General features: G+C 44.3%; 1 protein-coding gene across 3 annotated transcripts in view; it reads right to left on the bottom strand.

Moving 5' to 3' along the window:
* The window catches only part of nectin1b (nectin cell adhesion molecule 1b), a 144,821-nt gene extending 139,708 nt beyond the window's left edge, over window positions 1-5,113 (bottom strand). For all 3 annotated transcript variants that reach the window (XM_068584654.1, XM_068584652.1, XM_068584653.1), the window contains exon 1: window positions 4,203-5,113. In XM_068584654.1, the coding sequence (XP_068440755.1) occupies window positions 4,203-4,254 (52 nt within the window). In that variant the 5' untranslated portion in view covers window positions 4,255-5,113. The remainder of the gene's footprint in view (window positions 1-4,202) is intronic.
* Between the last annotated feature and the right edge of the window lie 11,889 nt (window positions 5,114-17,002).

Genomic DNA, 17,002 nt, shown 5'->3' with positions numbered 1-17,002 from the left:
CTCGGCAATCCAAGTGTATTCGGCATCACGGAGGCAAGCGACAACGTCCTCCTCACTCGGAGGCCTTGAAGCAATTATTTACTTCTCGCTGTGACCTTAAATCCTGCTTGTACACTACAGCCTCCAAACAATCGTAGAGGCGGACTTAATTCGACATCCATTCAGTCTTTAATGCTATTTGTGCAGTCTCCTGCACCCGGAGAACACTCCTAACCTTTCCATTATTTAGGTTCAGTGCTTATCGTCATGTTTTATTAATCTATCTTGTGAAACGCAGCCTTTATGCGGAGGAGACCACGGGGGCTGGGAATGCGCATCGTGGAGCTCCACAAAGACAACGGAGAATGTGCCTCTCAGATCGACTTACTGTTGGCGCGCGGTGCAAAAAAAAACAAACCCATTTCGAAATACTTTGCCAGAGAAAAGAAAATTAATGAAGGGCAACTCTGTTTCCAATATCTTAACAGTGGCACACAGAAAGAAGAAGCTTTGTGGAGACATCTTACGCGGTGTCAGGAGAAGGATTTGCCAAAGAGCTGCACCACAATGAGCTAAATGCTCAAAGAGATGAAGTTTGAGTAGCCCAAGTGCCTCCATTAGTTTCTACAGCGCAAAAGGAAGTTAATCTCCTGTCAGCTCCTCTCAAGCTAGTCTTCCAGGACTCGATGCTCTCCCTCTCTCTCCCATCCATCACCTCAACGGGGACCAAAGGGAGACTCCCCAGAGGAACGAGGGATCAGAGCAATTTGCATTGGCACTCAAACCATCAAGGCCCTTACAATCCCGTGGTGGCTCTCCGCCGTTTCACTGGACCGCAAACTGTCATTCGACATGAAATGACGCGGCCGTCGCAGTCTTTTCATCAGACCAGAGAAAGTCAAGATGCTAATTACAATGTTCTGTGCAGTATTCCTCCAGCGAGCCGCCTGAGAGAAACACTCCCCCTGCCTGTTTCTCGTGCTCCACATCAAACGTCCACATCAACACTATTTATGAATACGCTTGCAATTGTCCCCCTTGCACATAGCCGGGCCAGACCCCCAGACTGCTCAATCAATCCAGCTGGAGTACGTGACATTTTATACACACAAAAGGTAGACTTCAGTGTGCTTGAACGGAGTCTGAAAAGCAAATGAAATACGCGGCCTGAACGCACATAGCTTGACTGGCTGCTTATCATGAGTCAAAATGAGCGGTTGGGAGTCAGGCTTCACTGACAAGGCTTGTTCATAGAAGAGAGACGCGAGAATCAATCGACGATGTTAAAAGTATGAGAGAAACTTCCTACCAAATAGGGCCACGGCAATATTCCAAACCCATGATTAGTCTGGTCTACATCCAAATCATTCAACACGGTTACTCATCGATTTTGGAAACATCGTCCAAGTTGAACGTTGTCTGCTGAGCCTTTGGGAGCTTAATTAAAGGGGCGGGATCGATCAAGAACTTTGTGCTCTCGTAAACAATGAATTCATAAACGCATCGGTTGTGAAGACATGAACGGCGTCGTGCCGACGGGCGCTCCGAGAGCAGGGCCCCCCTCCGGCCCCGAGAAGCGTCGGGGTTCAAGCAAAGCATGCTGTGAATCTCACTGTAAATCTCACAGGCCATTCCTAACCACCACAGAGGACATGCACTCAGCGAGGGCCAGCCAGCGGCCGGGGGTACAGTCAGGGAAAAAAGGGGTGCGTTCGATTTATGACCTAACGCAAGGTAAATAGAGAGCATGATTGCAAAACAGATTAGGCCGCAATAATTGTTTTTCAGAATCGACGGAAGCCAAAATTGGAATTAAATATGAAATTTGATTAATTGCCCGGCCCCAGTACCAAACATTCAGGGCACGGCCGACAGAGCTGGACAACAGGGGTCTCCAGCAGAACGATACAGCTGCCAAATCATTACAAAACATCATAATTCACAACTACACAATTTCCATTCCTGAATAATAACACATTCAAAGTAGATGCTCGTCCACTGTTCAGCCCCGCATTTCCCAAATGTTTAATCCAACTAAGATGAGGAATTAGAGCTGGAAAATCTCTTTATCCCACCGCCGAGAGTGATATCTATATGGGCTGGAACAGCAACCGGACCAAGGAGATGGAGCCAAGCCATAAACAACCACCTGGTTGCTAACTCAGTTCACACTCAATTAAATATCAGACTGGAGAGGCACAGTGCTAACATAAGAAAGCAGGAGCAGAGCAGCCACTATTATTCACAGATCCATTATTCTCAATGTTCCTTTTATTTCATAATCCATTTGGCAAGCGGCTCGGAATATTTCCTGTTTATGAATTTGGCACTCTTGTGCTTTCCTCAAATGGTTATTACCGTGACAAGTACAAAATGGCCTTCCCTGATGGATAACTGCAACAGGGTTTGCTGCCACTTGCATTTGTTGGGCCCGTTCTCCCACTTGTTTGTGCTTCTGTAATGAAGGAAGAGTCTGGAACACGTTGTATATCAATTAAGCCATCAAAGGCTGGGGGGCATTTATGGCAACGCCCTTTAACCTCAGGGTGAAAGACCAAATCCTTGTTTTTGCATGTCAAAAGAAATGGCTCCAAACAACTGCTTCAGTAAAACGTTGTTTTTGTTTCTTCCCCCAAGCCTTTCCCTCCATGGAGAGAGCACAAAATGTGCCGTCACTTTGGTTACAAATAAACTACAATGATGAATAAAGGAAAGCAACAAGAGCAAAGTTATTCGCATAATACCTAATTAGGCTGGAAGGGGGGGGGGGGGGGGGGGACACACACCTCCCGGTTCAACTCAAATAAGACGTTTTCCAGGAGGCTTTTTAAGTGCAATTTTTGAGACATGTTCCGCCCTCTTGATTGAACAGCTTCAAAAGCTTTTCCACCGTGAATCCCAAGGGAACCAGTTAATCCTGATCTTCTCCACAAGCAAAGGGATCATCTCAATGTAAATCAGACAGGGGCTTTTGATCAAAGTATTCAATCGGCCTTAAAACGCGTGACGCCACAAGGAGCCTCGCCGCGAACAAGGTCAACGTCTATGGTGGTTCTCTCGAGCTTGAAGGAGGTGGAAGAAGGGGCAGAAAACAAATTGAAACAACACCGCAGATGTAAGAAACGTATCGGCCCAGAACACAATTTTCAGAGAACGAGGATGTCATTGCCATTCAAGACATGCTCTGACATTGCTTGATCAAACTTGAGCCTCTTCCATCCCTTTCTGAAAATGAATGAAGAGGCGCAAGACAGAATGTACTTGCTCAAGACATAAACAAACCAGTAAACTTTTAACTAACCCCCCCCCCACACACACACACACACACACACACACACACACACCTCTTCTGGATAATGGATCACACACACGTCTCATTGTTGGCTTGTTTTGTTCACCAATTTAAAGGTTGTCAATACAACCAGAATAGCAATGCTTCTTCCGATCAGAGTCAAATATTCGTATCAAGGGAATGTTTAAATAATTAGTCCCACTCTAGGAAGCTTTAATGTCAGAATGATCAATGTCAAATTATCACTCCATTTATCAAACCACCAGCACACACACACACACACACACACACACACACACACACATTCCATCTTTCTTCTGAAATCTATTAAGTATTCAGGTTCATTTCTCTAATGTTGGACCACAGCTCGAGGACAAATGTCAACACATCCTCAATCACTCTTCCTCAGGAAACGTCGTGCCCAGTAAGAAATGAGGGATTTGCTCTCAATGGATCCTTGAAATTCTTTAAATAATTTACTATATTCGACTAACACACAGGAGCTGAGGATTAACAGGCCGCTGGTTTCAATTATGAAGCAAGGAGCACTTTACATCAAGGCATTGGGCAAACTTCTGGCCCACACGCTTTTTTGCACACATCGCCATCTGCCTGCAGCTCAGGTAACGGCATCTTTTTCTTTTTTTTTTGTACATGCCAAATAAGTATTCCGCAGCCGTTTGGATTGTAGTATTGGGGAGGGAAGAAAAAAACCTTTCCAATTTCCTCTCACTCAATCTGCACATCTCGCTGCAAAAAGGGAAACAAAAAATAACAACAACAAAAGATGCGCTATCACATCCATCCACCTCATTCATGCATCAAAAACCACCACCACGCCGCACAGCACGTACACACACACACGCACACACTAACACACATGATGACAAAATGAGGCGCGTCGTGTCTCGGATGGGGGTTTGCGGCTTACCTTGGACGTGCAGCCCCATTAGGAGTATCCATATCCCCGCACACATCGCCATGGCGCCTCCTCAAACTATCCGGATCTCGTCTGATAACCTGAGAGTGGATGAGGGGGGTGGGAGTGGTAGGGGGCGCTCACTCGAGACGACAAAGACCGAGCATGCAACTTCTGCAACAACAAAAAAATCCCACTTCGGAAATCCCGAGCTTTGCTCTTCCTCCCTCGCTGCGCAGTGGGAGAGTTTCGCAAAACTAGAGGATCGGTGTTGCGCTATTCTGCGCCAAAAGCATCAATGTTTAGGTTTGCGAGTAGAGTAGAACCTGGGTCCACCCCCCTACCCCCCAAAAAAGGAAAAAGAGATCCAAGCTGCTGCAGATTTGCAGTGGAGGTGATGGGAGTTTCAAATATGTTGTGTTCGGAGTACAGCAGGGAGGAGACAGAAACGGAGACAGTCGGCTCGTGTCGAAGCAGCGCGTCTAGTTGAACCCTCTGGCCGTTGTTGCTCCCTCCATCCACCGCAGCGGCTGCACGACCCGCTCCCTCCTCTCCAGCGCTGTGGATCGGGGAAAGTGGGCGAGAGGTCCTCGATCGATGCTGCGCTGGGGAACTTTCCAACACTTGCAGAGTTCCTCCGGGAGGGCTTGGGGTCGCCTTTTTGCTTCCGCCCGCAAAAAAAATTGACACAGACACACACAGCACCTAACAGACAATCTGCAGGCACCGTCCCGGTTTTAAGTTCCCCGGTTCTTCCAGTCTGCAACCACGGCCAGTCGGAGAGATCAGCACGGCAGGCCGGTGAAGTTGTTGCAACTGTGGAAATGGTGGAACGCGTGACCACCCTTTCCCCGATCTCCTTTTATATGTATAGGGGGAGGGTGGTGGATGAAATACAGTGTAGCGTTGTCCAGCTATGCGCACCGCCCCGCTGACAGTGTGCTGCTGAATAGCTCTGACGCTCTGGGAGAGATCGGGATCGGGTGACGTTGTGCAAAGGGAGGAGCCTGGATTGTCCTGCGAAAAGCGAATGCACAGCCTGGACAGAACGCGCGCGCGCGCGCGCACACACTCACACACACACACGCACACACACACACACACACACACACACACACACACACACACACACACACTTAAACTTTCCCGGGGTCTTTAATGTGACTCGTTTATAGCGGGATGCGATACAGTTGTGCGTAAAAGGGGTAAAAACTATCCCACGAGGGTTGAGAGAGATCTGTCGCGGAGACAGGGTGTGGGGGTGTGGGACGAGGAACAGTTATGCAGCATGCTGAAGTGTAATATAGCATTGGGATATAGGCTACCATCCGACATGTTTGGAGACGGAGGGGAAATGAGAATCACAAGCAGAGCAGACATCATGCCCCCCTCATCTATATGGAGGAAGCTCCATTAACCACACTGTCGCTATACCTACCAGACTACCACCCAAATACACAATGAAATACATCAATTGAATGGGAATTAAATTAATCTAGTCTCAGTGATGTGCAATTACGAAAAGAGCACCCCCCCCCCCCCCCCCTTATGAAAAAACACTTATTTATCGATTATTACAGCATTACCTTCAAATTACTTAAGTAAGTGAGGCAGTGTCAGTGACCTGGAAACCTCACACCAAGCACAAGTCTAACAAGCGGGTCAGGGTGGGGCAGTGGAAGCTAAAATATGACAAACATAAATATGTGGTTTCATCGTCAGGTAACGTTTCGTTGATTACATCTCGGGGAAACAACACTGGAAGCTGATCTGAGAGAGGAAACATTTTCCTAATATCTTTAATTATATATGGATGTGTGTGCCTGGGAGGTGGTGGAGCTGACAAACAGTACCTAGCACCCCATTTCCTTCCTTCCGTCCTTCATTCCTTCCTTTCTTACTTCCTTTCTTCCTCCTCATCCATGTGCCCGTCAATCCTTCCCTCCAGAAGCAACCAAACAGGATCAGGTCTGTGAAGGTACTGCCGGTAAATGTACCAGCAGTACCTTGATGACACTTCCCTCTTGTGGACAGTATTCTTCTGATAATTAGAACAGGCCACGTCCATCATGCTTAAAGCCGCTGGGTTGAGCAGGCAGTTTGGGGTCTGCAGGCTTACACGTGCTGAAATATCCCGTCTTTGTTCATGGTTAACGATTGCTTTGCTGAGTAACAAGATACATTGCATGGCCAGGCAAAACAGCAGTGAGACAATTGGGTATTAGGGTCATCGTAGCGTTGCTGGGCACGGCAACATAAATCACACTGGAAAGAACGCATGCGTCACGCAGTATCTCGTTCCCATGTGAAGGCTGTAGAGTTAATCAAAATGCCGACAATCCTGTTAAACGCAATGAAAAACAGACTAGTGCATCCGTACAGGAAGCATACAGATAAACTCTGAAGGACTTGACATTCTGTCTTGTAAAATACAAAGTTGCAAATGGAATACGAAGCAGCTGCGGCTTGAAATTCTGGATGCTTTCTCCCAAGTCGCGTTTTTTCGGTCAATGGACTCATTTCAACCGAATGCGTTGCAGCCGAAATGAATTACCGTCTATTGACAAGGCACGCGTGAAAAGAAGAAATTCATTGGAATCATGTAAGATAGCAGGAGGATTTACAGGGTTGAATAAAGCATACAGTATAAATTAACAATGTCAATTTTGCACCACGTTTTAACATTCAGAAGTTAATCACTTTACTTCATAAACCTTGAAATGTCAGTGCAGCAGCGGCCTGGTGGTATATGAGATGAGGAGCACGCCAAATGGATAAGATAGACGGGAGGAAGGGAGCACAAAACCCTCTCCTTCAAGGACGACAAGCATAAATGTGCCCTCGAGCAAAGCACATCCCCAGTAGCCGCTACAGTGGCGGGAGCTCACTGGTCAGCGGTGGTTTCAAATCAAGAGAGGGAGTCAAAATAAAGCTTCCCCAGTCGCCCCCAACTTCCTGTGACACATGAAGTCGGAAAAACTCGGGGTTTGCCCCTCAGCTTGTTGCATTAACTCCGATGCCCTCTTCATTGATCGGCCGAGGCTGGGATTGATTTACAGGCGAGCTGATGAAATCTGATACACTCGTTCTGAACTACAGCTAGCGGCAGAGCTAGGAGCTGGGTCTCAGCCCATGTGGAGATTTAAGAACTGTTGCATGTGGAAAAGTAGCGATGGCTAAATTCACACAGAGGCACAGGGATAGTAAGGGATGAAGGGTTTTTTAGAGATTAATACATTAATGTCAAATAAACCTCCATGACGCTTTTCGCTGCAGGGGGAATTGAGTATGTTTGCTGATGACAGTATCACTAATGTATTCATTCAAACTACTACGAGGAACTTTCTTCTTGTGTTATCTTTGGCGGTCTCTGTGGACAATGTGCAGTAGTGTCTCCAAGCACCGGATTCCCTTTAGATCAGTGGTCCCCAAACCTTTTGGCACCACGAACTGATTTTGTCGAAGACAATATTTTCACAGACCGGCCTTCTTCTTGTCGGGGTGATGATAAACAATGACACACAATGTGTTTTCTTGATGTCCCGTCTACTCCGAACTTAAACCTTCATGTCCAGTCCAAGTTGAATTTTTGTGTTAACATATCACGTCACCTCTTGACATGTGTCAAGGATCAGACGCACAGACAGATCTAACCGGCCATTTTTCGAAATAAAACATCGTTCCGACCCTGATTCTTCTTCCTCATGATTTTTTTCATTCATTCTTTCTGTGTGGACCGGTACCAAGGGACCCACGGCACGGTGGTTGGGGGCCGCTGCTTGAGATATCCTCTGATGCAGTCCTGGTTCTGGTTCTCACGTGATCCTTTCCTTTCCTCCGGTGGGCCCGGCAATGCTGCCCGGACCTCCAGCAGTGTGTTGTTGTTGGACTCTTGTTTGCTGATCTAGGTCATAAAGAGCCATCGGTACTTTGTGCCTTTTCCATCACCAGTTAAAAGCTCTTCACAGGAGCAGTAATAGAATAGTGGAACACAATAATCTGCCACCTGTTGTGTCGACAAAAAATACATGTGTAGATACATGTTGTATTTTTCCAACATTGTATTATCTGAAAAAAATGTTTATATTTAATATATGGTCAAATGTTATTATTTTGGTTGTCTTCAAAGCTGATTCACGGCTTCCTGTTCGTCACGTCAGGAACACATTTAAACCAAATTCGTTCCAACTCCATAAAACTCAAACGGCACATTTTCTAAAGAAAAGCCGTGAAATACAGCCCACTTGAATTCGATGATGTCGTGCATCAACAACTGTGACATAGGGTGTGAGTCTAATCTGCTCCCACATTCTGTCATCACCTCTGTCATGTGATGCAGACACTGATTCCTAGAACACAGCGTGTCGCAATGCTGACCTGATGTAAGCCGTCACAAACTTGCAATTGTGAGCTCAAAAAATGATGGCAGAAGTTTGGCAAAGTGCTGATGTGCGAGACACGATCCAGGTTTTTTTTTCTTCCGACGTTCAGAGTAGCATGAAATCTGCATTGGGCCCGACCCAAGTCTGACTCCCTGGAGAGAAGACAACACTTTTGATCCAAAAGTGTTAGTTTCCTGGCCTGAAAAAAACATGTGAAAGAGGAAAACCATGTCCAGTGTGTTTTGAACAAAGACAGATCTACAAGTTTAAATTGTTTCTCTCACATTCTGACACCACATCGTTTATATTGTTCCCAAACATAATCGCAGTAGTAACATCTGGAAACACTGCTGTGAAGCTGCTGTTAAGTACTTCACCTCAACATTAACTACACTGCTACAAGTATACTGGAAAGTAGTGACTTGATAAAGTGGACACTATTTGTTTCGCCTCACCCTTTGAACACATGGAGGCAAAAACTTGAATTACTGAGTGTTTTTTTTTTTTCAAACGCCGGTTCATCTCCCAGCCGTCGATGGACAGGGACACAGTCGATTAGAGGCCATTTGCAGACATTATTTCTGGAGGACTGCGCTGGACACAGTATAAAGAGCACAACCCCCCAAAACACACATAAACGCAACGTCGAAGAGGGAAGAAAGCCAACAATGCACCGCGTGAGGCAGCTTATCTGCATCAGAGCGAACCGGGGAGGCCTTATCAACCTTTTACAGTGTGTCTATTGATGGAGGCACGGAAATTGTGTCCCCAGCATTAGCAGCATGTACGCCAAGAAATGACTGAAAGAAGAAAAGACGAAGTCCTAGAGTTTAACTCCCCCAACAAATTCTGAGAAAAAGACAGGTCACCCGTTCTCCTCTCACCTCCGGTGCTTCGGTGTCGGACAAATTGAACTGAAAATACCTCCGCGGCCAAAGGTGAATTCTTTATGAGGTTTCTCACAGTGGACAATGATGTAATAATGTAACATTTAACACCAGACCTCCTACCTACCTACGTCCTTCAGTGGGACACATGCAAATGATACATTTTAAAATGTACAAGATATTACATGTGTATTTAATAGGATCCTTTGAAATGTCCTATATAGGATACATAATGCTGTAATAAACTGGAATACATATCAACTTGTGTTGATACTATTTAACATGTCTATACGGCATCCGTGGTCTCCCACTAATATTTGACATTTGAGTGTGAATATTGCACGCAACACAGTAAAATGAGCTTCAACACATACTAAACGACTTTGGTCCCTTTTACCAAGGCAGCGTCTACTGAACATACTGTATTGGCCTGTAGCTTCCAAACAAATCAGAGATCTAATACAAATGAATAAACGCAAACGTTCGCTTTGAACTGATACATTTGCTGGATTCAGGTCTTGAACAGAAGCAATTACTTACAGCATTTCACAGTTACTGAAAATCTGGAGTATGGGGCTACATCTGACATGTGCACAGATATGTTTAATGGGTAAGACAAGGATCCAAACAGATGCCTAATAATGAGCAAAAACCTGTGTAATACTAGATCCTTTTTCATGAGAATGAAAACAAATTTTGTAATAAAAAAAGAAAATACCTCCTAATCATAACAAAAGACCTTGTTACAGCAAGAAAGCCGGGTGATATTTCTTTGTCAAGCAAAATGTAATATGCCTCCATAGCTCAGATCTGTTGTTTTTTTAAACACAAAAACGATGGCGAGGCAAAGACATACAGGTGACGCTCCGTAGCCGGCAGCATTTTAAACTATGTGTACAGAGCAAGTACTTAGCCTTTAATGTACGAGTCTTGTTTGTGTTTCACTTACAAGACACAGAGGGGTGCTTCGCTTGTGCACGTGTGTGTGTGCGTGTGTGTGTGTGTGTGTGTGTGTGTGTGTGTGTGTGTGTGTGTGTGAGAGAGAGAGAGAGAGAGAGAGAGAGAGAGACAGACTTTGGATAATTCTTTCCCTCAGGGAACATTTAGGAAAATGCCAGTTCCCAACTGAAAGAGAAAATCAATCTCTTATAAAGTGGCCAAAGTCACCTCCTGTTACTCACCGGCTCCAGGAGACAAGTTAACCAGGGAGCTGGTGAACGAGTGAAGAACTACTCGGTATAGTGCCAAAGTCGTATCTGCAGGGACACAATTGACCTCAGTCTGCTTGCTGGCTGCCACTAATGAGTGAGCAGTATGTGCTAGTGAACAAAGAGAGAGCTATTGTGGCAGAAAGCAGAGTTGATAGAAAAGGGGTTCGGTAACAGTGTAGCCTACGTCTTGTAATGTATCCCACAAATGAAGTGGGAATAACATTGGGTTTTTTCTTTCAACGAGTGTCTGAATTAAAAGGTTCACCATAACTATTGATTTCAGCTGCTACAGTTCTACAGAATCGGCCCTGTTCCTGTCATTATACAGATTATTAGCTTTTTTCCCACATATAAAGCCACACCAACGCATTGATTTTGTGTGCAGAAATGTTGCACGTGAAATCTTTGCGAGCTTTGGATCCAGCAGCCACATCTCAGCACGGAGGCTCTTTTGCAGCGACAGCAGGATAAAGATCTCCGCTCTGAGGATAATGAGAGGGATCACATGCATGGCAGCTCTTGTTAAGTTACATGGTTTTAACTACCGGCTTTCTTTCTTCTTCAACGAGCCCCTTCAGCGTCCGAGAGCTTTGCTGGATGAAGGATGACTCCACTTTGGCCGGCTGCCTTGTTAAAAATGTGGACGCTCCCACTCCCACACAGGAGCAGCAAGACTTTGTAGAATAAATGATTATTTTGAGGGTGCTATCAGGCGTCCCTAAAACACTCACAGCTCCATAATCACAGCACTGATGGCAATGAGCCACTTTTATTTGACTCATCTGTGCTAAAAATAGACAAAGCTCAGCTTCTTTCTGACGTTGGGCGAGGTAACTGTCACTGCTGTCCATGTGTGCCAGCCAGGGGTTGATCCGCTTTCAATCCAATCAATTCAAATATTAAATAGAAAATGCCTCATTTGCTAATGGTCGCGTATTCCTTCTGATATCTCTCGGTTTTGGTATAAGACAAGCTTTTCATGCCAAAAGCCTTTCACCCGTTTTGAATTTTTTGAAGAATATCCACTTTGCGAAATTGATTGCTGAATGGAGAGCGAATTGAATCCAGCTTTTGTTACCAGTGCTCAAAAGCCCCGGTTGAGCTTCTCACATTTGCGGAGAATGTTCCAGGCCTGTCCTGTCTGATAAAAACGCCTAATATAATTGACATCCTTCCTGGTCCCATACAACAAGGATTTAGCACGCTGTGAGAAAACAATCCTCCAGTGGTGCCGCCACGGCTCCTTGTAGAAAATAAAGACTCCTCTTGCCTCGGCTTCAGGACACAACAGGGATATTTAAGGACAATTTGTTTAAAAACCAGCTACGTCCACAAACCATACCTCTGGACCCAGAATGCCGTCAACACAGAGACTGCATCAGCAAGTCTACAAAGTAATAATGGGAGAAAAGAAATCTCCCTCCATCAGACACCGAGGAGGACACCCAAAGGTGACGCAGCTGCTCCGCCCCTGCGATCCTATCAGTCTCAATCCTCCAGGTGGTATTTTAATGACTCAGCATTACCTTAACCATATTGCTAGTGTCTAATTATATTGCCTTTTATTCGCTGTGTCACCTACTATGTGATTGACGATTTGACACACACACACACACACACACACACACAAACACACATTATGCTGTTTGTAAACAACAAAACTTCAGTTATTGCAATAAGAGGGTTTGTTTACTGCTATATTTATCTCAAATTGCCATTTCTGTGCTTTTTGACTGAGAGTAATCCGAACCGGCAAACAAAACAGAAATTGGGTGATGACAGAAAAAGAAATGGATTCACGGGAAACGCTGTTCTCCGCAGACTATGCAAATAAATGCAAAGTAAGTGTAGAACCTAGATTGGACATGTTGAAATGCTGACTGCATCACGCTCAAGCTATTCCAGACCGGCGCCTGAGGCGCGGGATTGCATTTCTTTATTTCAAAGGAACACATCATTAAAAGTGTTTGCAGAGAGACACATGCTTTCTGTCGGTCCCCATATTAACTTCTATTTATATTTCCTGATCTATTTACCGGCGGGATATTAGCATAAATTCATCAGGAAGGAGTGACACGAAAGGCCACTCTTGGTTTTTACATTGATGGGGAAAAAACCCCGACCAAAAACAGTAAAATAAGCTGGCTCTTGGAATATGAAAATAAACTTTAAAGCTGGTTGACATCATGCTCCAAGATTAAGTAAGGATCATGTCACAGATGTCACCGTGCTGACTGCATACTTGCAATTTGTGTTGACGTGATTACGTTGGATTGCACTTAGATTTGATGTCATGTCATTCATAGACGTGCATTTCCTTTCACTGCTCACCAAAACGTACAATATCCTCCAATTTGTCTCATTTTACAACAATTGAATAATCAGAACAGGAAAAGGTTAATCAATCAGTGTAGAATACGAAGGAAATACATGTTTTGACTTTTTAGAGGAGACTGTCTGCTGGTTTATGCACCATAATAAGGAATACAGACCATGTCTGCGCTCCATAAATACACTTTAATGCTTTTAACAGCATGGCAGCAGACGTAACGGGATTTCACTGCTCGTGTTCTTGCAAATTTCATTGTGTCATTCTCCACTGCCATCAATTTTAACAATTATGAAAGCCATCAGATGTGCATTTACATTTAATCAATAGCTCTTATGTGCTTAGGAAAGGCACTGCAGGCAGGAGGTATTTTTTATTCCGTCATTTGATTTGGACTATCATTTTAGTTGGCGGTCACAAACTGCCATCAGAATGTAACTTGAAAAAAATCATTACCCTCTATTCATTTAAAACTAAAATAATCATCGCGCTTGATTCATATTGCAGTCACATTATTTGAAGTGCAAATACATTAAAGCCCAGCGGGGCATTGTTTTTATAATGAATTAATTTGCACGTTAGACCATTTTTTTCAAACTTTCACATAGAACTGACACAGCGCTAAAGGCGGGGCCTCGGTATGAAACAAAAAAAGTCCAACCTCTGAGAAAAAATGACCCAGATGTCCCGGTGAGCTTCTGCATCCATAGGACCCAGAAAGCAAGTGTTTCCTTTAAATCCGTCCCAGCGCTTAGTCAGCCGCAGTCTGGGGCTCTTTATCGTCAACAGAGGAAGGAGAATAACTCAGAATTGCTATAAGTGGATTCAACCAATCATTACAATTTTCTAAAGTGTTTGTACTGGGAAGTTGATTTACCACCTGTCTGTTGAGTAACAGATGTCTTTTTCCCAATGTAGGTCTATGGGGAAATTATTTTTTTGGTACATGGCTTCATTTGACGGACTCAAAAGTTGCCATACTTACATTTGGCAACTATGTAGAATTAGCTTTAAAGCCTGGCGCTCTATACCTATGGTCTTGGCCCATACTGGATCCACTCCTTCTGTTCTTGCATTTCACAATAAAAGGCCTTAATACAATTCCTATTTTGCCTTTTCATGTACTTTGTAAATCGCCCCAAGTTTATTATTTGAAACGTATGGATATTTATCTGGTTGAGAAAAGGTACAAATCTTCCCCTCAAAAAGAAATTACCATGTCGTGTGAAAGATTAATTATTTATGCATCTGCATGTATAGCATACAGTACAGTTAAAGTCACAGTGCTGTATAAAGGTACACATGTTACTGGGCGTAGCAAAGTCTGCAGAGTTGCACTGCTTAGCAAGATGGAGAGGGAAGACCTTGCAAGTTGCTGCAAGGAAAGGATTATATCTGGAGATCTTTAATTTCAGTCTTGGGCTTCAAAGGCCTGCAGAGAGAAAATGAGAGCGCTGGTGAGTGACCAGTGGGCTATCAGCAAATGGGTGGGCAGTGACACAGGGCTCATCACAGGGACCATTCTGGAGGTGCACACCAGACAGAATTACTCTGTCGGTCTGAATAAATTCTCGCCGTGGGCAACAGCCAGCTCCATCATCATATTTCATTACGGCTGCAAAATATGTCATGGAATTTATAGGAATATTATTTCTTGTCTGTGGTTACACCTCAGAGAGATGTCACACTTTTTTTTTGTTGGGGGGGGGGGGCTTTGTAAAAGATCAGAACAAAAGAAAAACATGTTGTGTTTGACAGGGAGAAATGGGAAGCTCCTTGTATCTGGAGTACTCCAGTGCATCTTGTTTATTTTTGTATTATCACAGTGGGGGGCTCTGGAATCGGCTCCAGATCAATCCTCTTTAATGCTTATGTGAGAGGAACATCTGGTTTTCAATTAGATCTTTAGCGAGCCCGACAACAGGGGGTTACCTCAAAGTAGCGGTAGTGTCACTGGGCCTGCAATAATGATGTGGCTAATGTGCCTATCGAGCGACACGCGGATCCAGAGCTCAGCCTGCCGCAGTATCTTAAGATAGCTCTGCGCAGTCTGTTTCTTCCGATAAGGTACAATCTGATTCAAACGGGGTGAGCATGCTGCAGGAATATAAGTTGTCTGGCAGAAAATAAAACCCAGTCAACAGCCACATGTTAATAAATCCACGTCCTCCATCAGGGGAAAAATAAGTAAATCCTGTCATGTTGGTCTCCCGCTCCCTGTTTGAAAGCCTGGCCGTGCATCAGCCCATCTTTGACTTCTTTTTGCCCGCATGAGTTTGAATAATACCCATGAGCATGCCAGGGGGTTATCAGCATTCACCTCCCGGTAACAAGCTGTCTTATAAAGTTGTTGTGAAATAGTGTGTTTTTTTTCCAGCAGAGGTAGCAACATTTGGGAATACAGAGATAGCTGAAATAAATAAAGAAAAGAGGATCTGCCAGAGCTGATAAGACGTCAGGATGGTGAAATTGATTACAGCCCGTTTTCCTCAGCATGTGAATGTTGCTGATCTAACTAAAAAATATGCCAAACAATACAGTGGATATAAATGGTGTTTGACTCATAGCATCCTGTATCTATGATAATCAAATAGCTCAGTTCAAGGGCCACTGTTGGGACGTGATGGGAGCTGAGGGCCAGTTGACAGAACTCAGTTATCACAGCAAGCATTCCAGCATTCAGTTTACATTGAAATATATATATATATATATATATATATATATATATATATATATATATATATATATATATATATATATATATATATATAGTTACACTTTTGTAACTCAAGTTCTATGATCGCAGGAGGAGGCCACTACAGGCTCTACAGGTTTTGCAGCAGGTCCAGGAGAGTGGTGGTGTTTTCTCTGTGTTGTATTCCTCTCACTGCAAGCGTGGAGCATATATGGAGTGGATCGAGCGAGGCATGATCCTCTGCTGCTCCCTGCAATCCCCCCCCCGGCTCCTAACCTCTTAGGGGGAGCGTACACTCTGGTGATGATCGGGACACATGGTGCTCCTCTGCCCCCGAGGCTGACAAGATCTGGCAGTCGATCCAAATAAACTGCTTGCAGTGTCTGCAGGTTAAGATGTGCATCTCTGGACAGAATGGCCTCAGAACTACATCACAGCATCACGCCCTCGAGATACGGCCGGTCATCAAAATGAAACGGCTCGGTAGAGTCGTCATAATAGTTTATTTGATTCCATCGCAGCCTTTGCATCTAGTTTTTTTTATTAGTCTCTGTGAAAGTCAGTCTCACTCATGTGAACAGAGACACACATTATGTGGTTTGCTGTAAAACGGTGTCGATGCAGTTTCTGGTGGTTACATAGTTTCTGTGTTTACCAGTTTATCAGTCAGATTTAGGCGTTTGAAATAATTCCTGTAAAAATTCATGTTTATTTGTAAACCCCCTGAAGCTCCACCCATGGTTCAATGCACGGTTCAAAGTGGAGCCATACCCATAGAGTCACAATAGCCCTTTCCCTTTAACTACCTTCGAGATTAATAGTTTAAAAAGTGGCAGCATTGTCACACTTCTTCGGCCGAAGTGCCTCAAGTGGCCATTAGAGGGCGACTGCTATGGTTAAAAAAAGAAGTCTAATTTAAGTCCAAGAGAAGATGACTTCTCGCCTGATTTATTCCTCGGTAAACATTGTAAACATGATTTTGTTTTGTCTCAATCATTAGTTTAATGTCGTTTTTAATAATGTTTGTTGTTAAATATGTACCTCATGTTCCTATTTAGAGCAATACAGACGATAAAACAGGTTATGGCACCACAGCGCTGTCTGGTTTGGGTGTTTTTGGAAACGGCTGCTATAGTCTATAAAATCAATGCGGGACGTGGTAATGTTGAACAGGGAAGTGTATGCAGTTATCAGTGTACACGGATGCAGAGAAATATGACTCAGACCTATAAAGCCCCAGAGAGGGCGTATAGGACAGCAAACACACACTGTAGTGGAGAGTTACAGAAACGATTTCAGGCTGTCAAT

This window comes from Clinocottus analis, unplaced genomic scaffold, assembly GCF_023055335.1.
Source record: "Clinocottus analis isolate CAN_PGR_092001 unplaced genomic scaffold, fCliAna1.0.p SCAF_2, whole genome shotgun sequence".
Classification (NCBI taxonomy): domain Eukaryota; kingdom Metazoa; phylum Chordata; class Actinopteri; order Perciformes; family Cottidae; genus Clinocottus; species Clinocottus analis.
This window is presented reverse-complemented; position numbering and strand designations above follow the sequence as displayed.